Source organism: Pocillopora damicornis, chromosome 9 (genome assembly GCF_964200805.1).
Source record: "Pocillopora damicornis chromosome 9, jaPocDami1.2, whole genome shotgun sequence".
In the NCBI taxonomy this organism is placed as follows: Eukaryota; Metazoa; Cnidaria; class Anthozoa; order Scleractinia; family Pocilloporidae; genus Pocillopora; species Pocillopora damicornis.
Window position 1 is genome coordinate 22,756,137 of NC_142678.1, and position 23,479 is coordinate 22,779,615.

The 23,479-nt window shown below is 36.7% G+C and overlaps 2 protein-coding genes and 1 non-coding gene across 3 annotated transcripts in view; 1 reads left to right on the forward strand and 2 right to left on the reverse strand.

The window, feature by feature from the left end:
• The window catches only part of LOC113675890 (uncharacterized), a 6,080-nt gene extending 1,385 nt beyond the window's left edge, over positions 1 to 4,695 (forward strand). The window contains exons 3-10 of the mRNA XM_027192496.2: positions 1 to 2; positions 445 to 488; positions 1,162 to 1,225; positions 1,334 to 1,413; positions 2,133 to 2,196; positions 2,319 to 2,387; positions 3,116 to 3,196; positions 3,340 to 4,695. The exon at positions 1 to 2 is cut by the window's left edge and continues 174 nt beyond it. Of these exons, the coding sequence (XP_027048297.2) occupies positions 1 to 2; positions 445 to 488; positions 1,162 to 1,225; positions 1,334 to 1,413; positions 2,133 to 2,196; positions 2,319 to 2,387; positions 3,116 to 3,196; positions 3,340 to 3,375 (440 nt within the window). The 3' untranslated portion in view covers positions 3,376 to 4,695. The remainder of the gene's footprint in view (positions 3 to 444; positions 489 to 1,161; positions 1,226 to 1,333; positions 1,414 to 2,132; positions 2,197 to 2,318; positions 2,388 to 3,115; positions 3,197 to 3,339) is intronic.
• Positions 3,772 to 23,255, reverse strand: LOC113675892 (DNA-directed RNA polymerase I subunit RPA2). The gene is made up of 36 exons (XM_027192498.2): positions 22,939 to 23,255; positions 22,779 to 22,856; positions 22,621 to 22,680; positions 22,119 to 22,193; positions 21,591 to 21,710; positions 21,077 to 21,142; positions 20,556 to 20,630; positions 20,256 to 20,354; positions 19,543 to 19,638; positions 19,356 to 19,432; positions 19,074 to 19,147; positions 18,458 to 18,530; positions 17,875 to 17,928; positions 17,633 to 17,750; positions 16,743 to 16,827; positions 16,291 to 16,397; positions 15,306 to 15,441; positions 15,147 to 15,220; positions 14,463 to 14,669; positions 13,941 to 14,093; positions 13,503 to 13,547; positions 12,895 to 13,002; positions 12,374 to 12,448; positions 11,789 to 11,890; positions 11,383 to 11,466; positions 11,229 to 11,286; positions 10,818 to 10,914; positions 9,950 to 10,022; positions 9,774 to 9,842; positions 9,184 to 9,242; positions 8,622 to 8,719; positions 8,029 to 8,154; positions 7,717 to 7,844; positions 6,958 to 7,005; positions 6,062 to 6,178; positions 3,772 to 5,586 (listed from the first exon to the last, which is right to left on the reverse strand). The coding sequence occupies exons 1-36, from the start codon at positions 23,029 to 23,031 to the stop codon at positions 5,356 to 5,358; spliced, it is 3,438 nt and encodes a 1,145-aa protein (XP_027048299.2). The 5' UTR covers positions 23,032 to 23,255; the 3' UTR covers positions 3,772 to 5,355.
• On the reverse strand, positions 6,772 to 6,912 carry LOC113675933 (small nucleolar RNA SNORD10). Its single transcript, XR_003446657.2, has one exon. It is a non-coding gene; the product is annotated as a small nucleolar RNA SNORD10 (small nucleolar RNA).
• Positions 23,256 to 23,479: the final 224 nt, after the last annotated feature.

The window sequence follows — 23,479 nt, forward strand, 5'->3', positions numbered from 1 at the left end:
AGGTGAAAATGATTCTTTTTATTTGCCACACCTTGCAACCGATGTGGAAGATGGATGAACAGTGTAATATTCCACTTGTGTTCAGATCTGTTGTTTCCTTTTTGCTCTCAACTGAATAAATCACCATTAAGTGGGCCAAGCTTTTTTAATTGTGACTAACTGATCTATATGTTAATACATTGGCAATGTTGAGCTGTATTTTTTTGTATCTAAACACTGCAGTCCTGACAGTAGGATTTATTTGATTGACCCACTGAGTTAACATTTATGAGACCTTTTAAGGAAACTTAAAGTTTCTAATGGGATTCACTTGGGATTCTGAGGAATTTTGATAAGAATGTCACTCTGAGTTAATGATAAGGTACAGCATATAAAGCAACAACCACAGTTTTTCAATTGTAATGATAACATTGTGGGTTTACATGTATTTCTTTAACTTTTCAGGAAGTTACAGCAGATGAAAAAAAGACGCAAAAAGTTATTTCAGTGTAAGTGAGAATGTTATTGGTTGATGCATCTAGAAAGCTGAGAAATGTTTTTGTTTTTCCTCTCACAGCTGATTGACTGTCATTTTTTGGCAATTTTCATTTGAGTCTACACACCCAGACTACCCTTTTATTTTTTACTTAACATGAAAACAAAAAATGTTCTTTTTGGGAAAGATACACTTGGGCCCAGTTGTTCTAAGGGCAGATAGTGATATCCAATGGATAAATTGCTATTCAGCAGATAACTGTTTACCCATTTATCCAGTGGATAGCATTATCCACACTTTGAACAACCCTGGTCTGATACACAGGGTAAAAAGTATATTTTGTCTGTTTATAGTGGGTATGAGTGTAATTATCCCAGTCAGTTGGCTAACAGGAACTCATTTTAAATAGGGAAGAGCAAGACTGGAGTTGTTAACCATGTGTTTTATGGGAATCATTTGTTGTTCCACCCTAAAAAAAAGCATTGGTGAATAACTCCAACTGCTGGGACTCGGCAATTTACAAGAATAGTTGGGAAGTTAGAATTGACATTGCCGATACATTTAATTAATATTTGCTAGTGGAAAAACGGATACAACACAATTTTTGAAGTGATTTTATTCATTTAGTTGTTTTTAATAGTGTGAACTACATTGTGTTTAATACATGCATTCCCTCTATTTTACAGCAAAAGGGTGCCCATTACACCTCCTGGAAAAGTTGCTGGTCAAGTGACATTAACTGATGCAGAGGTGCAGTATTCAAAGGATTAATTATTTGCTGAATAACTCAATTGAGAAAAGTTGTTCTTGGAAAGTGTATATAGCTAAATTATTAGTTGATTATTTGTTGTTTACTAGAAAAAGTCAAAGAGATTAGAAAGATTTGGTATGTCTCCACCGGTGACAGATGTTGAGAAGAAACAAGCCAGAGCTCAGAGGTCAGTTATGATCTGTTTTGTAATATCTCTCAGTTAACACTTGCAATATGGTCAATTTAGCATGCCATATTTCACCAAACGGCTTGGTTAAATTCCAAAGTTTGTTTGATTTGAAACCTTCTCCTTCTCTTTGAGTCCAGAGATATAATTTATATCTTAACCCTTTAACTCCCAAGATCAAATTATTAATTCTCCCCTTAAGCTGCTACACATTTCTTTGTGAAGTAGTAATGAGAATTTGGTGTTAGATCAAGATAAAAACTTCTACTTGATAAGTTTTAATATTCTCATTACCTATTTGCTGGTTCATGTTAGGATATTATGGGGAGAAGTTTCATGTTGATCACTTCTGGGAGTTAAAGGGTTAATAACCTCATCTTCTTGGTCCTAAATGTAAGTTACAGAACCTCCCTGTTTTTTTTTTTCTTTTTTTGTTCACACGGATTTATGGCGTCATGTAAAAATCCAAGTGCAAAAAAATGTAGCCCTCGCATTCCACTACAGACCTCAAGCTTGGTTTGTGCGAGGTAAATAAACCTTTTGGTGTTCAATATGAGGAAGCTTTGATTCAGTTGCGCAAATAGTTTGACCCACGACTCATCCCCATTGTCATTTGTTTAGTTGAACTTAATGGCTTATGGTAGAGCAGAAAACCTAAGGAACTTACTTTCTATGTGAATTTAACCCCCTAATTATTTTTGCCTCCTTTGTATGTTTAGATTTGGTTTTTCTAGCCCTGCCAGTAATGGAACTGCCAAGAGTTCACCAATTGTTGGAGGAAAGGTAAACTCATTTTAATGTTAATGTTTGTTAGGGACAATTAGCAGCATAGAAGCTACCAATAATGTTTTAATCTTACATGTTAAATGGTACAAAATTTCATGTAGTCATGTTATGTTTAATAGGAAGTAGATGTTGATAAGCTAAAGAAAAGAGCTGAAAGATTTGGTGCAGTCTCTCCTGCTATAACCAAGGTAAAGACATCTTGCCTACTACAATTTTGTTCTCTGTTACAAATTGACGGCCTTGTAGAACACAACTTCAGAGTTAGGTTTACATTTAATCATTTGTCTCATGATGTAGTCACTTGAGATGTATATTACAACATTTCTACTTCTCTCAGCTAAAAACAAAGATATGTTGTCCCTTTTGGTCATCAAGAGTTATAGCACTCCACTTTTGCTTGCAGAATCCTCTTAAAAACTTTCAAGAGCTAGAAACCATCAAAATGAAACACATCACTGTCTGTGTATGATAAATCTAATGGAACAGTATAGACATCATGAAATTGCTTTCATGGGCACCTTGCCACATCACACTTATACTTCAATAAGCAAAAGTTTGTGTATGCGTATAACATTTGGCATAAATGCAACAAGGTTTTCTTTCTCAATTTAATTGCCCATTTAGAGTTCCTTAGCCCAGTGGAACTGATGATCTGTAGTGTGCTTTAAATTGAAAGTAATTTTACCTTATAAATAAAACAATGACAAAATTACATTAATGCATTTTAATGGGGCAGTTTTGAGATTCTTACAGTCTTTCCTTTCTTTTGTCCCTTTTCTGTTTGTGTCTTATTTTTAGTATCAAAGAATATAATTTTCAATGATCAACTAAACTCTCACCAAACACATGTATCTTCTGTTGTATCTTACCTGGTATGTTTTGTTTAATATTGGCAATTTTCTTTACTTTTATTTAGCTTGAAGAAGATGATAAATTGCTGAAGAGAAAACAACGGTTTGGTGTAACTATTACAGGATCTCCAGGAAACATCTCAGATGTAAGTTAAATTGCCAATTTTGTTTTGAGTTAAGAATTGTAATACTGTTCAGATGACTTCTGCTTTTGTAAACTACAGAGTACCAGCAGGTATGTCCTGTGTAAATGTGACTTCTCCAAATGTTATTATTTTCTATTTGCTAGGCTAAGAAGAAGAGAGCTGAAAGATTTGGGCTCTGAGGCAAACTTTTTAAGCAATTGCTTGCAGTTGAGACAAGAACTGCAACAAAGAAGGAATGACACAGTTACATTTTTGATATGATTATCCAGTGGGTTAGTTTTGAATACTACTGCTTGTATATTAAAAAGGAGGCCAGAAAAGCAGTGGACACTCATAAACAGCTCCAGGCTCTGTCAAGGTCTGTTTAATGAATGGCAGCTGCTGCAATAATTAAGCTGCAATCTTCTGTCTTGTAAATTTGGCCCATGTAGATGGTCTTGATGACATTACAAACACCTTATCTGTGAAAATGGCTCAGAGATTTGCAACAGTAAGGCTGCATCACTGGATGATTAACTCAAATTGGAAGGTAACATATTTGGGTCAGTTATTTTAAAAACAGGGATTAATTTTGGTTCTGATAACTACTAAGGCTGTTTATTTCATTATATATACTCTTCTTCATAACTGTTACCTCTTTGGACCTGAAAATTTGTGCCTTTAACTGTTTGAATTCTGCATTTTGACTTCCTGTTTTTTTTAAATTTTTAATTTTGTTTTTGCAATAAAATTGCAGCTTCTTTTCTTCAGATTGACAATGAAATGATACTGTGGTGACACAAAGTAGTTCACTTGTCCTTGAAATCTAACAATTCAAAGAACTAGTCAAAACAGGAATTTTCTTTGTGCATCATTTTTATTCTCAACCACATCTCTAGGCTCCATAGCCTGGTTATTTTGGGAACACTTGTTCCAAAACTATTCTTAGTTTGTGCACTTGAAAATATTTGTTGTAGTCAATTTTACATATACTACAAAGTTATTTTACACTCCAGAAGTCTGGTGTCCAATTATTTATCTGAATGGGTTAGTTACGGTTGGAATTTTTCTCTTTGCATTACTTGGATATGAAAAGGATGCCTCACTGATAGAAGTATTTTTGTCGACAGATCTTGGTTTGTCTCCAAATTAACCAAGAACTAAAAGTTTTCATCTCCATCTCTAGAGAAACTTGCATAATCACAGCATTGTTCATCGTTGTTTCTTGGTAGAAAAATGTTCGAGTTACAGCTATGCAATCTGTTTAACAATATACTGACATAAAGATAACACTGCTGCATGTTTCTATTTCTTAATAATGTATTAAGGCACCCAGGACCATTTAAATAACACATGATAAATTCTGAGAAAGATTAATGTGGGTTTTGTGCTCTTAGTCCTTAAACATAACCCCTTTAACAAATTGTTACATTACTGACTGTAAAAAGAACACAAACGTGAATGTTCATTGTGCTTTTCCTTATTATATGTAGAGTAATAAAGATCTTTTTTATACTGTATTGTTGGAATTGATAATTTTTGTTGGAACAAGATAAGAAATGAGCCCTGATTGTTGTACATTGATAAATGTTTCCTTCACAGCTCAAGTCCCTCTAAGATTTTACTTCCGGTGCCGAAGTCTTCATAGCACTGTACTCAGGTTCTTACTTCATTATGTGTGCCTTGCAATCCCAATATATCTTCATTTCCTTTGAGGAAAATTGTAGTCAATGTTACTCCACGCAAAGACCATAGCAAAGTGTTTGCTACAGGTGTACACTGCTGTCAAACGGCTACCCATCTCGTTCACCCAGGGGATTAAGAACCTAGCTATGTCGTACTCGAACGGGAAACGAATAGATTTTGTTGTGTGCGTTTCATTGTGTGAAAAATCTTCGCCTTTCTTTAAATGGGAGATATTTTCTATCTTCTGCTGAATATTTTCAAGCAATCTGGCAAACGTTGTTAATCTGCCGTTTGGTAGTCCTTACAATTCTCTCCTCTTCTTCTCTAGTCAATCATTAGGCAAGCACTGTGAAAGATGTGAAAATTCCCACTTGCAAACGCTAAGTTGAGACCCACAGGCTCGGTAATAGATTCTATTTAAGTGGTAGCCAACAACCCCAACGGTCTACGGTGTGGGTCTTGTAAATGTCGCTATCTGTTTTCACTGCAAGCTTTTACGTTCCAACTTTCTTTACTTGTAAACACGTCTTGATGTTCATTCCCGCTAACTCGGCAACAAGATATCGGAAGACATAAGGAAAGGCTAACAACTGAATATGCTCGCTGCTCTCACAAACTTTACAAATCCACTTCCTCTTCCTGTGCGCAGCCGCAGCTGCCAGCTCATCCGCGGGTTTTTCCAGGAGAGGAGAGAGTATGCTACCACATTTTGTACATACATGACCCTAGAAAGAAGGAAGGGAGAAACAGAACAAACAGATTAACTGACTGGCGTTAAAAGGCGAGATTTTACAGGGAACTGCTGACTAATACGGAAATACCTCAATTACTTACAGGAATGAAAGTCGATACTTTGTAAACAGCAATATAAAGTTAAATTTGAACAGAGTTGATGACCATTGAATGAGGCTTTAGCTTTGAAAACAGTTTTTGTTCATTGCCTAAACCCTTAAATTCTATGGATTTTTTATTCCATTTCACATTCCACAGGCAACGAATCACTAACCAACGTCAGTTTCACCCTGTACAATTTCCATGACCAATAATAATCCTTGTCAAAAGATCTACACTAGTAAATTCCTAGCAAGAAAACCGTGACAAACACCTGTCGGATTCAAACAGGAAGAATTTACAGGGAAACATTGATCAAATGTTTTTATCTACACTGTCAAGGAAAACTGATCCGGCTGCAATTCTCACCACTGTCCTGTCTGAGCAGTTCATGAGGCGATCTTGTAATAGGTAGGAAGCACCGTGTGCAAGCAATGCGTCTCTTTCCATTTCTCCAAACCGAATACCTCCCTGTCTTTTGCGACCCTACAAGATGGAAACATACCTACTGTTAGACAAATAATATTTAGCCCAATGTTTGATAATACGATATGACCATCCATTGAGGGAGAGCACACGAACTTAACTCGGAAAAGAACGCAGCGTTGGTAGAAGTTTACAAGGATAAACTTCGACAAGTTTGTCAGCAAGAGAGGAGAATTCGAACTTAAAGTGATGGAACGAAAACACGGCTGAACGACAGTAAAGGTCCGTGATCTTATACTCAGAATTTCAAGTAAGAGTAGGAGGGTATTTCTGATACGATTGAATATAAAGTTTGTGAAGCAAACAATTACGCTGGTTAAGCGACCTTTTTCCTCGTCTAACTCTTATTGTATTTCCTGGAAAAGCCACGTAACAGTTTGTGTTTATTGAAACCATTCAGCCTGAATACTTTTAGTTTGTCATTTGCAATGTGTTTGAAAATTCACCATTCTCTCACACATTTCTTGCAATTTTGGCTCTGACAAGACACCCACCCCTCCCCCCTCAAGTAAGATTTTCCTCTCTACGTTTAAGCTCTCTGAGACGGTTTTGAGATTAGTAGATAATACATTCTTTCCACTCACATCTGCACCAGCATCAGAGTATAAGCGTTATCACTTTGGCCTAGGAACACAGTGTCCCACAGTAACAACCAATAAAACACCAGCTGAGACCATGTAACACATTGTCCACAGGCAATCAGATGACACGCATAAGTGATGTCATCACATACTGGTAAGTACATTGCCAAAAGCCCTGTTAGCAAAATATGCTGTTACCTGAATAGGCTGGTGCGTGAGTATGTCAATAGGACCTGTTGTCCGGACCTGTATAAAGAGGAAAGAATTGAATAGCCATATAAAAATAATGACGTCACATGATAGCGGAGCTCGCAGAGCGTAGCCCCGTAATTATACAAAATAGTAGTAACCCATCGAGCCGAAACGACCGTACAAGGTGCTACTTTTAACATGCGTGGTCAACTGTACCGCGGGCACGCCAACGCCACGACTTTGTTCAGTAGTCCAGTGGTCAGTGCACTGGGCTCCGAGTCGGACGACCCAGGTTCTAGTCCTGGCCGGGGCAAGGCGTTGTGCCCTTGAGACGTGCGGGAAAAAAAATTGCGATCTCCGCTTTTAGGCTTGGCTAGATCTATATATTACTGATGCTTTTAGACGGTGAAATTCTTATCCAAAAGCCTAAAATAAAGGTGCGAATAAGGCCCTAAAAACTCGAAAGACCCTGTGAACTGCGAGGCGTAAGGAAGAAAGAGCAACGGTCCAATGATAAATTGCTTACTGACTGAGATGGTACGCCAGTGTCAGACTTTATTTTTTATCAAGTTGACCGCTAACTAGCCGTATTTGTGGATCTTAACCAATAAAACACTGGCTAAAATCACGTCACACCGCTGTTAGAGCCAATCAGATGACACGCATAATAGTTTGTCATCATACACTGGTTGGAAACGTTTTGATACAAAGTGAGACAAGAATCAAGTATAAGACGGATGGGTGGGTGAGAGGGGAATAAATTACCTGATACTTGTCAGCTACCATGTGCCTGAGACGCTGATAGTAAACAACTCCAAAAAAGATATCTGCTTCAAATTCTCTACCATCGACGCCACTGTACATCCGCTCCGTACCATAGTAATTGTAACCAGCTGGAAGATAAATCAAGAATTGAACGATAGTACAATGAAAACTTGAAGATTGGTCATCATTTTTCTGTCATTATGTACACGGAACCATAATAAATTCACTTAACAAGCTAGTGTTTTTTCAAAAATTTAATACCTTGAAAAAAAAAACCAAATATATCATAAAAGCAAACAAGAGTTTACAAACATTTTTTTAAGAGACTTCCGAAGTATGTGATGGCGGGATTATCTTCTGAGAAAGTGAATGGTGTAGCATCGTAGGCCAATCCATCGAGGCTGGCTGATTTTCCCGCCATACTCTCAATCATCATACCTAACAAAAAGAGTCGAAGCATGTTTCAACAATAAGAACACGTTTCATTCGAATTTCGTAAAACCAACACCAAAGTAATTACAACACCCAATCAGAAGAGAGGAAAACACCTTTGAGAGCCAATGAAAACTCAACATGAAAATAGTTAAACTGCCTGAAGCGCGGGAAAAACGGGTGACCAATTTTCGATTGGTGTTTGTTTTGCATTTGATTGGTTGAGAGGGTGGTGTGACTTTTCTGGACCAATCACACAGCAACGTAAAGCAAAACTAATACAATCCCGGATAACTTTCAACTCTCAATTGAAAATTGCTCTATCACTTAATCGTGATAATCGTGATAGTATTTCTTTGCGGACAAACCTATTTGTTGTTATAACTGCTAACCACCAAGGATGATTGGCAAAGTTTATAACTACCTGAACTAAAAAAGAGGGTCTGTAAAGTGAAGTGAGAAGGTCTACATACCAATTGTCATACGTGAAGGGAAGCCGTGAGGATTGAATATAATATCTGGCGTCATTCCAGACTCTGTGAAAGGCATGTTCTCAACAGGCCACTTTTGGCTAAAAGAGAAAAAAAGAAACGAATCATTTCAACGGTTTCTCGGTCATCGCGCTTTAAGTCATTTTTATTTTTTCTCAACAAATACAGGAAACCTTCCTCAGGACAAAACGAGGCGAATTCACGAAGATGATGGTATGCAGTTTGGCCGCACCTTCGCAATACAGGTTGATATTTACGACCAAACACAAATTTTGAAGGACATTATTGATAGAAGGGACAAGCCTTGTGTGGCTAATACAGCATCTAAAGCTGCCCAAGGGGTTTCATTAACGTTTGGTGGCTGCTCCAAGAAGAGGGGTCATAACGTGAAACCAAAAAACAAGAACCTACTCGCAGGCTCCATGGACAGCGGTAGGAGGTGTTATCGTTTTAGGCGGCGGTACAATGTCAGTAACCGGCTTTTGTTATAACGCCTGAGCCGCAAACAACTAAATCAATTAGTTCTTATAACCTAAGTACCTACCTACAAATCCCTTTCTGTCCATGACGACTTGAGAACTTGTCTCCAATGATTGGATTTCTCTAAAAATGAAAGTTCACACTTAAATAAGATCGCACTAGGTGATTTAGCAAAGAAGTCGAGTGTGCGGTCAAATGAGGCTACTAACGAGTACTTCCATGAGGTTCTCTTGATTATGCTGCACAAGGAGATTCAACCTTAACCTCTTCATGCAGCAAAAACCACTGTCAAAGAGGTAATTTTATTTTTTTCCACTCATAACTTTATCCCTTACGACTACAGCATTGGACGAAACCCTTGAGAATATGAAACATAGCAATGGAAATGGGAATAAGAATAGGAATTAAGCTTTTCTTGTCCACTGTTTTGAATTGGAATTTGAAATGTTGGTTTTGGTGGAGGGAGGAATACCGGTGGATCCGGCAAAAACCCCTCAGAGCAAGGACAAGAACCAACAACAAACTCAACTCACATGTGACACCAGTTCTGGGAATCGAACCCAGACCACAGCTGTGGGAGGAGAGTGCTCTCACCTCTGTCTTATCTCTGTTCCCCCAACATAAATAAATGTTATTCAGGAGTACAGCTCATACCTGTATTCTCAATTTAATTGAAGCTTTTTGGAGCAAACCTGTCCCTTCATCATTTCCAAGAACTTTTACCTATATAAAGAGAAGAACGAACAAAACTGTTAAAACCAACCAGCTCAATTGCCATTTGCACATAGCAGGAAATCAAAAACAGCAGGGAAGTTTACAACTGTGCATACATCTTCAACAATCGCGCTTTCTAAGCTGTTGTATTTCTGGATGACTGCTTGTCCAATGTTGTCGTCAATGAAACTAAAACAAGAAAAAAAGTCAGTGGATTGGAAAATACAGCCACTAACAAGGGCTGCATTTAAACTAAATCTATCCTTCAGTTTCATTTTTTTTAAAGTAAAAGCCGTTTTAACTCGAAAGGTATAATTTACATACCTATGTCAATACGCTATATGTAAAGAAAATATAACCGATATTATGCTGGGAATGAAGCTTACGTATGACCAGTATCAGACTTGCAATTTTATCAAATTGACAGAGAGCAATGACGTCACATGAGTAACAACCAATAAAACAAGGGTTGAGATCAAGTGATGTTTTACCCCAAGGCAATCAGATGACACGCATAATATGATGTCATCACTTACTAGTCATCACACAGCAAGGTATGAAATTTAAACAATGTTATGGGATACAATATCAATAACAACATGCGTCCAGCGTTAGGAGATTCTTGGCTTGGTTCACACGTAGTCGAAGTTTAAAATGGGATTTTGTGCCAATCAAAGTCTTCATTAATCAACAAAAACTATGACTACTCTTGTAAAGATTTGTTGCCAATTACAGAAGCAGGGAATGAATCATGCAAACTCACAGCAATGACTTTATAAGCACACGGCTACTATGAAGATTCACATAAACAATGGAGACTCAAGTCTTATATTATAGATGTTCTCTAAGTCTCGTGCCATTAATACAGGACTGATACCTGCAATGCATCACGTTTTTTAACAACTAATGCAGGTTTCGCACCACTATGATCAAAGTTTTCTAACTGATTGTACAGATTTTTTACCAGTAATACAAGTTTCTTACCAATAATATGGGTCTCCTGTCTCCAGCTTTGCTCCAATTGGTGGAAGACCATCACTGTCGAGAAATCCTTGAACTCGTTCATCATCAGGAAGGCAGCCTTGGAAAAAACAAATCGTTTGTAAAAAATGAGAGTGGCAAAAAGAGTGAAAAAAGATATGACATGTGGCCACAGATGTACAAAGCTATTTCTTGCTTTCCATTGGTGAAGGCAAACACTCAGAGGCCTCTTAGTCTCTAAGTTTAACTGGAAAAAGAAAAGTAAATGATGACTTTTGAAAACCCAACCAATCACAATAAAAAAAAAACCACAAAACAGCAAAACAACAACAAAAAGACAACAGAGACATAACATTCGATAAATTGGGCTGTTTGGTGAGTTTATTTTCACAATTATGTGAGGAAAATTCTCACCAAATCTGACGCTTGAAACTTGGAACTCGTTTCCCGGAACTTTCTTAAGATCAATAATCTGTTAAAACATGAATAGATAGTCAGTATGAATTCATAAGCCTCTGTAAATATGTAAAAATATGAAAGATTGATAAAGCTCGTACTTGGTACAGACCTCGCATTTGATAACAGAGCCATGGGCAAATCCACGCTCATAGGATGATTTATTGAGTATCATGGCATCCTCCATGTCATAACCCTTCAAAAAAAACATAATTAACTCTTCAACCCTAAGAGTGACTGGCTTCCAATTTCTCCTTAAAGGACGTGATCACCTATTTATGAAGCTCACGATTGTCAAACAGATTCTCCTTATCATTAACACCAGAAATGTAGAGGGATCATTGTAGAGAATATCAATACTACTTAAAGGATTAAGTGGGAAAAGATTTAAGGATAAACAGTTGATGTCTGAATAATCAAATGCTCTTTGTGCACTGGACAATGCTGTAATTACGAGAGGGTAAATAGACAATTTGTACCTGTTTTATTCTAAAACGTTATGACCTAATTTCACAAACCGTGTAGGAGATAACAGCTACCACAGCATTTGTTCCTAGGGCATAGTTGTCAACAGATAACTCATCATGAGCAACTGGTCGTACCAAAGGACTCTGTGGAGTCTGACGTAAAGGAATAAACACAATATTCTTTGAGTTTAGCTAAGCTATTTTTACAAAGAGTTTGCTTAAGGCACTTTTCATCTAAGAGGGTCTTAACGGGGTTAACTGTTACCTGTAAAACGGCCAAAACATTTAGCCATTAAGTGTAAAATTGAAAAATTTTAACGGTTAGTCGTAAAAGAGGTTAACTGTAAAAAAACTTTCTAGTGACCACAGTGGAATGATTATTAACCATTAGCTGTAAATTGGCCAAAGTTTTAACTACTAACCAAACTACCAGCACAGGAAAACCCAAGTGATGAACTTCCATATGGTTAATTGTTAACACAATTGATAAGTTTGGAAGGTGAAGCAATTTTTCCAGACCAACCATCTCGGAGGAAATGAATACTAATTAGACACAAAGTCACAATGCCCTGATAAAAACCTAACTGAGTCACAGCCTGTCTAATTAGCTCTAAAGAAACCAAGCCCTTTCAATACCTGTATTCTGTATAGTTTGTTATCACTGCGATATTTCAATGCTTGCGCTGGTGTTCCCATTGTTTGCTTCCCCATCTTGGAAACAAGAAAAAAAGGACGAAAGATAAATGAACTATGTAGGAATTCTATATGTGTTGATAGCATCTCCTTATGGCCTTAAACTCATTAGCTTTGTCTTTGTCCTTTCCTTCAGAGCAAAGGAGATGAATTAGCCCAGAACACTCAAATAATGTAAAGGAATGAACAAAAATGAGGTAACTTTGTTTTAATTAAAAGCTAATTTTAAGGTTACAAATGCGACCATTTAACCCCATAAAAATTGTTATATTTCTCCAATTGCACAACATAAACATATTTGCATATCGAAGTAGGCTCATTAAGCCAGTTAAGGCTGCCTGTGTCTAAAGCGCACACAAAACTAACAGATAGGCAAGCTAGAATGAGACTTCATGTCTTTTTTGGCCTGGCCAGGGTGCAGATCATCAGCCAAAAGTCCATCAAACCATTTCTGTTTCACTTACCTGACATTGGTACATGTTACGGGGACTTTGGTTGTGATCTGAAAATGGTGTTAAACTTGCAACAGCGCTTAACATACTGGCTGGTTTCAGTTCAAGATGTGTGGTTTTCTGGGCATTGAAAAAAGTAACATGTTTCAAGAGATTCATTAAGAGAAATTTGTACAGCAGATGCAGTGATATTTAAAAAGGAAAAAAATAATTTAAAAAAACCAAAAAATTTGAGAGCAAGCTACAAAGAGAGATTCAAAATTTCACTTGTCACACAGGAGAGACAAAGAAAAATTTGAGACTCCAAGAAGAATTCAACCCCAGACCCTCTGACAAGACAAGCTATATACCCTCTGTTAGTGGCACATCAAGAGGAAGGGTCACAAAAAGGGGGGGGGGGAGGGAGGGAGGAGAGTCTGGAACAAGAACAAAAACTAATTTGATGCGATAAAAAAACCTTCTGTTTTTTCCTCCATCAACAAGTTTGACCCCTCCTATCAACAATTGCTGGATCAGTAGGTTAATTTTCATCAGCTATTTCATCAAAATTTCAAGAAATATATACTTTTTGATACAACAAACATTAGGTTAAGTATAATGACCAACTGAAATTTACATACTGCCTCATATGCTTCTTCTTTAACAACTGCAATATCCATATATACCTGAAGTGTACAACTCATTGTTAGCTATGGCTCTACCAAAACATTCACAGCTTTCTCCTAGCTTCCATTAAAATGAATGAGACAAATATAACAAGAAAAAATAAAGGAAAAAAAATATCCTGTAACGTATGATTTGCTTTTTGAAATTAATACTGGGTTAGGTTAAACCTTTAACTACCAGAATTGATTGATTTGTAACTTCTCCCAATAATATCCATTAATTACCCAGCAAACAGGTAATAAGAAAACTAAAACTTATCAAGTAAAGTTTTTATCTTGATCTAACACCAAATTCTAGTTAAGTAGTTTACAGCAAGATGTGTGGCAGCTAGAGGGGAGAATTAACAATCAGATCTTGGGAGTTAAAGGGTTAGCATTATACAGGAAACAAACCTGCTCAAAAGTTCCAATCATTTCCACTTTGTTTGCAGCCAGGTTAAATACAGGCCTCATCATTCGAGCTGGGGTGGAGAAAATATACAAGCCTGGGTATTGGCTCGCTACTTTTGTAATGGGCACAAGACATATCTCCAGCATCTGAGGAATCTAACAGGATGGAAACATTGCACTCAAAATCTTTACCCAACAGGATAGATATGGCAGATGGTGACACCCTGCAAAATATACTGCTGATGGCACATGCTAGGCATCAGTTAAAATTTGGTGTGGTTTTCCCCATTTTGCAGAAACTTCTTGTTTTTCACCTTCGCTTTATGATTGGAGTTGATATCTGTGGTCAAATAATACTTGCTTGTTGCATTTTCTGTCTCCAGGGTTCAACAGGTTCACAGGGTTACTAATGAAACATGGGAACCTGTTGCAAACTTTCCTCCATGCCAATACAAGCTACCACTACATTGTTTTTCAGAGTAAGAAAAGAAAAAAAGCTTATCAGCCTTTATTTTGCCTATGTACCTCCTCTAGTCCAAGTACTTTTAACATGCGCAGTCTGTTGGCAAGTGATGGTGCAAGGTCCATATCAACTCTACCAATCACTCTGCCATCTAAGATAACCACATAACAAGACTTCACATCAGCAGGTGCAGGGGCATCAATCAGACTCATGCCTAATGAACATAACAGCCTGAGAAGGTGGGAAGTCTGTAGCACATCATTCACAACCTGTGAGACATAGGGTACCTGTTTTAAAACTAGCAACACACTTCAACTGAACTTTTTTGTCAAATATTTGCTGCTTAAGAATCCTAACAAAGACAATTATCCTTATTCATAAGTCTATAGGCCTCCCCCTTCCAAAAATGTGGGCTGGTCTTTAAACCTTTCACTCCAAAGATCTCCTTGGTAATTCTCCCTATTGTCTGCCATAAAATTCTACTCATGTCAGTTGGAGAATTTGGTGATACAGCTGATAATTCCCTTAGTGATGTTCTTCTTTTCTCTCACCACCCATCTGCTTGATATTGTATTGATATTGTTAGGAGAAATTCTGTCTAAATCACCTCTGGGAGTTAAACAGTTAACCACTAATTTTAAGATATACAATGCATTAAAAGTCCTGAAAATTGTACTAAGAAAGAGGAAAGCAAACACATCTTGTTTTAACTAAATTTGAATAATTTAGGTAATCACAAAGTTTACCTGACATGATGCCGACAAATGGTTCAAAAGACCACACGGTGCCCCATCAGGAGTGTGTACTGGGCATAGAAACCCTTCAACATAAAACAAAAAAAAAAACACTTACCACAAAACTGGAAAGTGACACAGATGAGAGATTTTTAATTGAGAAGAGCATACCCCAAGCTTCTGGTAATAACTTCCTCACAGATGTTGTTCTCATCTGAGAAAAAAAAGTTCCTCTGTGAACACATCGGAAGTGGGAAAGAAACCTGTAGAAATTGAGTCGGTCAGCCACCACGGAAAATCCTGTGGTCTGGAGAATAAAAACAATAATTTGATTCCATTATACATCCTAATCCGCTTCAGTATAAAGCAATTGTCCATTGAGGATTACTTTTATGCTTGATTTCCAGCATTTTCATGTATAGCTATACTGGACACCAAAGAATGCAAAAGTATACAAAATCAATCAAGAAGACATTAAATTTTTTAATTTATAGACAACTAAAACAAGTATAATACAAGGTTTTTGCAATAAATGTTGTTGCACAAATTAAGGTCAGGAGACATTGCCATAAATACGCCACTTTGCTCCTTAGACTTATTGACACAAATTAAGGTACATTGATTCATGGAAACCATCACAATTCTGCAGATCAACTTTGGAACCTTTATATGGTGATCTTTAGTCTTTTGGGAGTCTTTGAAAAACTTAAAAACAATTCTCTTCTTAATGACAGTCAAACATGATGATGAAGTCTCTACACATGAATCTTTTAATGAATTAATCATATGAAAATGTGAATTGTATGCTGTTGCAGGATTAAATAAACCGAACTTTAATTTGCTGGGATGTTCATAAGGCACAAGGAACAAGAGAAGGAGGTCCTGAAGAGAGAGGGTAAAAACTGAATAAGGCAATCTTTGTTTTAAAAACAGCCATGTGCTCCAAAAGAACACCATCAGCCCTGTACAGAAGTACTCTATTATGAACTCCCTATCAAAGAGAGGCTGTCCTAAGAAAACTTGGAAGAAAACCATAGAAAAGGAAATGAGGGAAAGAGGTTGAAGTCGGGGGTTGCTTGACTGACATAAAAACAAGAAGAGAGTAAAAACTAAATAAAGTAAAGTATATTGGAAAAACAAGAGGTAAACAGCAAACCTGCATAAGACCAAGGCCTGATCTTGACACTAGATTACCAGTAGCTAGGAGATATTCCATTTGGTGTGAGATGTTAGTGCTACGTGACATTGCCTGTAGTAAACTAGCTGCATAAAAATATGAAAGACAGTGTGCAAGATGAGTCTTATAGAAATATATGCTACAGAACTTCACCTGGTCCACTGCCAGAAACCAAAATGTAGAGCAAAAGTGAAGATAACAAAACAAAAACAGTAGAACTATGACCAACGCTACACTTTTCATATCTGAGATCAGGAAGTATCCTTTTCTACAATAGTTAATCTTATTAAAAAAAAAAACAACAAATAACTAATCTGACAATTTCTTCACATCTTTAGTACCTAATCATTACTTTTTTTCAAGACTTTTTTAACACATTCATAAATTTTGAGCTGTGGAATTAATGGAGTATTGCCATATTCACTTCTCACCTGTATTTAAACTATAACTTTGTTTCTTTGTCATATCCTTTTCAATATTGGCCCGCACACTATACAGCCAGACCTCCAGCTTTTCCTGCAGATACAGACATGTTACAATTCTATCTTTATTGTCACTGAATGTTACACTGTCTTGTACATGAAACAGCTATTGACCCTTTACACTCTAACATCAGTATGAATATTCTCCATACTGTTCTCTATACATTTCTTAAGGTGCTGACAAGGAGAATTTGTTTGACAATCAAGAACTTCATTAGTTGTGATAATTTCTTTTATTCTCACAAACTTAACATGTAATTTGGGGGTGATATTGTATGGAGAAATTAGATGCTAGACACTCTTAGAAGTCAAAGGGTTAATAAGCAGTGTACACCATAAACATGAACATCACTTATGGGTAGGCTGTATACAACATGGAACAGCAAAATGCCTTTCTACAATTAGTGGTCACTAATGAAATAAATATAAGAGTCCCTTTTCTAGATCCTGGAATTAAATTATTATGGTTAAAGGTAATCGGTAAGCTGAACACCATGCAATCAAATTGTGATGCAGAACAACAAAGCACGAAGAGAACCACATCCATTAAAAAAAAATTGCAAGTTTACTAGCAGTCCCTGCAATCTAACTAAAACAGTCACTAACATTGAATTCTGTACCAAGGAATCTTGTCACAGTTTCAACTCTCTGTTGCTAGAATTTTTGAAGTATACTTCACCTTTGAAGACTGCAGCAGCAATTTATACTTAAGGGAGAAGGAACTGGAGTAACTGATGATTCAGATCTCATTTGATACATTACATCACCTGGTAGATAACAAACTGCTTTCATTGCAGACTTTTTCCAAACCAAAAAAAGGTTCTCATGCAGCATATTACCTTTAAGGTCATAAGATACAAATGTCCACCAAGAAGTACTTCTTGCATCATTGGATTATCTGCACTTTCTGTTGCACACTTTTCTAGAGCAAATGCATACAGCTTCCTTGCCATGAAACTGTAAAACGAAGAGTTATGGGAATCAAAAAGAAGAAATTGTGTCACATTGCAAGTTCACAATTCAGCACAACTTGAAAATCTGGGAAACAACTTTCTTTCAAACAGAAATCCTTCATACTTACATCATTAAATTAAACTTATCTACATCTGCATTCAGGTGAACACAAACACAGTTTCTGAGGAGTAAAATGAAATTGCCTAAATCAAGTGCACACAACAGATTTGTTACATAACCCATCCAAAATTGTATTTACAAGGTGCATCAGCTTTCTAAAATGCTGATCATTATTTCTGAGTTTATCCTCAAAGGCCCTTGCTCATGGACACTTGCCATTACTGTAGATGAACAACAAAAAGAACACCAAACCCTTGTAACTAACATTGGTAGGATAACTCTCCAAACAGGACATAATGCTAAAAATCCATTGAGCTTAATAATTATACATGCAATAATGCCACTAATCACTGGCTACTGCATCACTTGCCACGCATCAAATAGAAACTTTATTTCTAAGCTGACGCGCTGTTAACCTGAGCTGGTAACAACATAATAATGATAAGAACAACGACATGGTTCAAGTTATTAACAAGCAATGACTTCCTGTCACCTTTGTTTAAATATTATGATGTTTTCTACAACTTTCTAGTCTCTGTTATACCCATACAAACTTTACACAAGGCACTAACACCACAAAGACCACTTACTGGAGAACAAATTGAGCTACAGCTTCATCAGAGTACCAGTCTGGTAACCTCATCTTGACTCTGAATCTTTCACCTATTTGCACAAATGTAAATCAGACAAACAAAAACATAAATGTGCTAGGGTGTAGAGTAGCTTTTTCAAAAGAACTTCAGTCTCCCAATTAAGATCCACCTTTGCAAAAATCTGCAGTATCTTTGTTGTTGTTGTTGTTTTTTTCTCTGTGTGTGTGTGTGAGTGTAGGTGCAAACTGAGGGAGGGGTAAGTCTACGATATAAAAATAACCAGGATGCTTACCCTCTTGCCTATGGAGTGAAAATTTTTAATACTTCTTCATTTTACAAATCATCAATAAGTTGCATCTAAAACTGTATTTTTGAAAAGTGAAATGAAATCCGAACCATGCTCAGATGTGAGTGCTGCAGAACTGGGAGTTCTCTATCAGAGCTGGCAAGGAGGGAATTATAATTTTATCTTTATTGATCATTTTTAATACAATCTAAAATATCTTTATGAGCACTTTCATCATTGATTGTCATAGAGATCATTATTAGATTTCCAAGTTTCATGATACACAATGTGGAAACTTACTAAGGATTTCATGGGGTTGTTTCTTACCAATAAATTTGAGCACAGCCTGTTGAGTAGTAGCTCCCTGTAATTGGGCAGATCTGAGCATTGTGGCTACACAGCTTTAAAGAGAGTAAAGAAAACGTGAGGGAGAACAAACATTTCTTTCTTAGAGATAAACACAAATTTAGATAACTTCTGGTGTAGAATTATAAAGAGACTCTACAAGTTTAGAATTTAACTCATTAAAGAAGAACTTGCAAGGCTAATTTCTTGTGATGTTGACACCAAGCTTGATCAGATAGATTTCAGCACAAGAAAGATACTTACTCTTTAAGGAAGCTGTTCTCTTCTTCTCCTGCCACCAGATGACGGTAGATTTGTTGATCTGTTATTTTAACTAAGGCCTTACATGTGGATAAAAAAGACAAAGGAAAAAAACTATTCACTAAATCAATCCCTTTGCTACAGATGCATAACCAACAACATGATACATACAGAAAAGTTAAACACTCACTTTGAGAATGAAAACCAGTGGAACATAAAACAATTCTTTTTCATAGGAAATAGCTATCACAATACTTCCATCAGACAGATAGTGGAGAATCATATTCTAAAAAATACCAGCATAAAAACAATGATTAGCTCTTTGAAAACTGCATATGTTGGCAACTTAAAAAGACAATAAAAATTGGGCTTGGCCCTGTATATAAAGAAATCTTCCTTGGAAACATGCAGGTTTCCTTATTTGTAAGACCAACACTTAGTGCCACCACATTGTCTTGAATGTATCTTTCCTGGGGAGTTCACACTAATTCCACCATAACAATTACATACAAGTATTACATATGTGACACACCACGCAAATGTACTCACAGTTTTTGCCATCAAAAAATCGAATCCAAAGGGATTAATAAGATTGTAAATGTAAAAGAATATTTTTCTGCAAAATCTGTACAAAAATTTGCCAATTTGGCAACCTGCATGGTAAGGTTACATAGCAAACTGTAAAACCTTTTTTTGTGGTAGCTAAAAGTTTATTTCTGGTAGCCATAATGGAATTTTAAGTCACCAAAGGGTGATCTTGAAAGAGTTGAACTTGAAGCCCTGCACTGTCTGTGTTTTTGCAACTCACAGATTTTCCTCTTGAGAGATATTATACTTAACACTTTATTAAGTGAGGTGATGTTATTCAATTGATGAGGAAAGAGATATTGGCAAACTTTTTACCATAGCTGTTTGGTCCTTCCTGACTGATCTCATCTGAATGCCATATTCTGTGTACATGGTGCCCCTTGTCTTCCATGATGGTCTTTGAACAGCTACCGGCTAAAAAAACAGACATCATTGAAAATGTTATGAGTTAGGTTTTATTTGGTTTTATTCAATTTTTAATTAGCAGTCTACTAATATTGTCTCTGATATGTTGTATTGGTTTTCAAAGAAACAACAAGTAGTTAACAGACACTCAAGGAATAAACCAGGTGATGTATAAATTTTGTTGGTTAACGGCATCAACAGCAAACTTACAAAGTTTCTTCTAGGAAGGATGAGCATTCTTATAATTTTTTCAATTCCATTGACTATGAAATAACCTCCAGCTTCCTGCAGAAATAGAATACAAAACTCTGACTCTGTCCAACATTACTGCTTAATCCTAATACTGACAAAAACTACATCACATTACTTAAACAGGGAAGAACAGTGGCTAACATTTTCTAAGGAAAGGTGGTGCTAAACTAGGACAGAAATCTTGAGAGACAGACAGAAATCAGATCTGATGTTATCTTCAATTTTCAATTAAATGAAGAAAGCAATTATAGCTTGCTTCAGTTGTTCTTTTCTTTGCTCTGATATCAGTCTAGAAACCTTCCACCTTCCACTCAACAAATAAAGTGTCTTTGTCAGTGCTTTGAGCAGTTTGCGTTTTTACTTGGAGTTCTTGACGGCTTATTGAAGTAATAACTTGTGTTGTGATTGTCTGCATAACACTAAGAACTGTTAAAATATATTCTGATTTGTCCTCTTATATAGTTCTAACATGATTCTACCTCTGCCTCCTCGTGTTTCTGAACCAGTTCCTGAGGTGAAAGCTTTGCTAGGGAGCAGTGGTTAGACTGAAAAGAATGACCACAAAATCAGCATTCAGGAAGATTATGTTAAGGTTATAAAATCATAATGACTCTGAAATAACATTTTTGAGAGTAAACTTTCTAGGGAAGCTACTGTCCCAATTCATTCAGCAGATCATAGCAAAGTCATTTCAGGGCTAACTATGAGAGAACCAGATTCTCTCAATTCACAATAACAATGAAATAAAAAATACCATCATTGAATTTAACTTGATTATCAACTTTACTTTGATTGTCCACCGACTTAACCCATTCTACAACCAGATATTTGTTAGTCTGGAGTGAGACAACTTTTTTATTAAAATCACAATGAAGATAGAAACTTATAATAATAGGAATGAAAGGCAACAAATACTGGTGTAGAGTAAATTTAGAGGAGAGTACACACAGCAACAGTTGTTTCTGCAATAAAGGAGAAGAGATCACACCCTACCTTGACCATCATTGGTATACTAGCAATGACCTTTGAAACACTTCCTTGCAGCTGGTTGTTAATTTTCCATTGCAGAGTAACCTGGAGTTTTGCTTTGTATGTAACCCCACGCTCTCTACACTAAAATCAAACAAAATCATTGACAAAAATTCAAGAAAAACTGTCTGTGACATGAATGTGAAATAAACTTAGTTACCTAAGAATAATAATAAAAAACATGTGGTTGATTCCAACCTAAAAGAACAGTGCCTTATATAGAGGCAATCTCTGATGTGATTCAGTGGTAAGAGAAGCTAAAAACCTTCCCCCTACTGACATTGCATGTTTTTATGTGTTGACTGAGTTTGTTGCAAGTTCTCCTCTTGGATTTTAGTTTTGTTTTATTGCCTATATTCTCTAAAATCAAACCCAACCCTCTTCATTCACATTTGTCTGAGAAACAGTGGATGCAGAGACACCATAGGAATGGTTATTTGGGAAATTTCAAGTATCTATTTATCTATTTGTAATTCTTCCCAAGAGGCTTACCTCAGAAGGGAACAACTTCATCTGTGAGGCATGTAAGTTGTTTTCTGACACTGTAGGGACTCCAATTGAAGCATCCTGAAATCATAAGTTCTTTTTTGCCACTGACACAAAGCAACACTGGTTGTATGGTCATGCAACAGGGACACAGCAATTTTAAATGTTAAATCTTGACCTACACTTGCAAAACATTCAGGAAAAAGTACCTTGGCAGAAGGGATTGCTGAGATGGGTCAATTCAGTAAGTCAGTCACTTAGTCAGCCAATCAGTTGGAAAAAATTACTTCATCAGTTGGCGCGGTTTATAAGCCGCAATAAGCCGTTCATTGAATGAGTTGATTATTGTAAGCCAGCGTATCAGTCAGGGGGTTTAAGTCCATCAGTTAGCCGGGCATGCACTTATACAATCCGTTCATCAGTAAGTAGAACAACCTGTTGTCCAATTTATCGATCACTTGATAATGAGGCCATTGAAACAAAAAGCTTAAAGCTTGAGAAAACTTACAGTGAAGTATATCGTGGCTTTCTGTCCATCTGCAAGCAAGAACTCTTGTGGATGTATGGCCTAGAAAAAGAACGAGAAGTGTAAAATACTGCGATTTAAAGATGTACATCTATTTAAAAAATACCCGTGAAAAACGCCCAAGAAAGAGAGTTTCGCACCTGGACTGCAAGAGAAAGCCCTTCTTCCAGCATGAAGTTGAACGACCTTATGTGCGGGCTGACAAGATCTTGTAGTATCTAGAGAGTGAAATAATTCGCAGAATAAAAACTTTTATCGCCAAGGTCAAAAATAAATTGATAAAAATAAATTTATCAGTACCTTGTTTTGTTGTTGTGACAATTTACCGAAGTTGCAAGAGGTTAAATTCTTCAAGTCTGGAAGAGCGCTGTTTTGGTCTTGCACGGCCGCCATTTTGAAGTACGCACGTGGTTCTTACCCCTCTCCCCCAGGTATTCAGTGCTAAGCTTTCCCTTTAAAGCGCAAATTCGCTTTATTTTTTGAAGAACACGAGCCAGATGTGAATGAAATCGTATGAGTTTCTTAAGAAAAACGTAAATTTCATGTCTATGATCATTTTATTTCTGAAAGAAATAGCAGACCTTCAATCTCCCTCAGACGGTAGTAACAGCCTCAGCCTACCCCAGAGACATTGGAGATCAACATGAGAATACGCAAGATATTATATTACTTTTACATGACATACTGATTGTCACAGTTTTCAACAAAATGGCGGACAAAACAGAGCGAAACGGGTAGTACTTGGTGTAAGACTGCCCAAAATGTCCCGGGCCACCGCCCATACTATTAGTACTGTAGTAAGACCTATGGTACCCGCAGGAGTTGTAATACCTGTAGAACC

What these genes read in the sequence shown, in the direction of transcription:
- LOC113675892 (XM_027192498.2), bottom strand. Translation starts at nt 23,031, where the DNA reads ATGGCGGCCGTGCAAGACCAAAACAGCGCTCTTCCAGACTTGAAGAAT. An exon ending in TAGCTGTTATCTCCTACACG is followed by an intron (nt 11,467 to 11,788) that starts GTTTGTGAAATT and finishes TTTTTTTTGAAG; the next exon opens with GGTTATGACATGGAGGATGC. An exon ending in CGGAAGTCTCTTAAAAAAAT is followed by an intron (nt 7,845 to 8,028) that starts GTTTGTAAACTC and finishes TTTATCTTCCAG; the next exon opens with CTGGTTACAATTACTATGGT.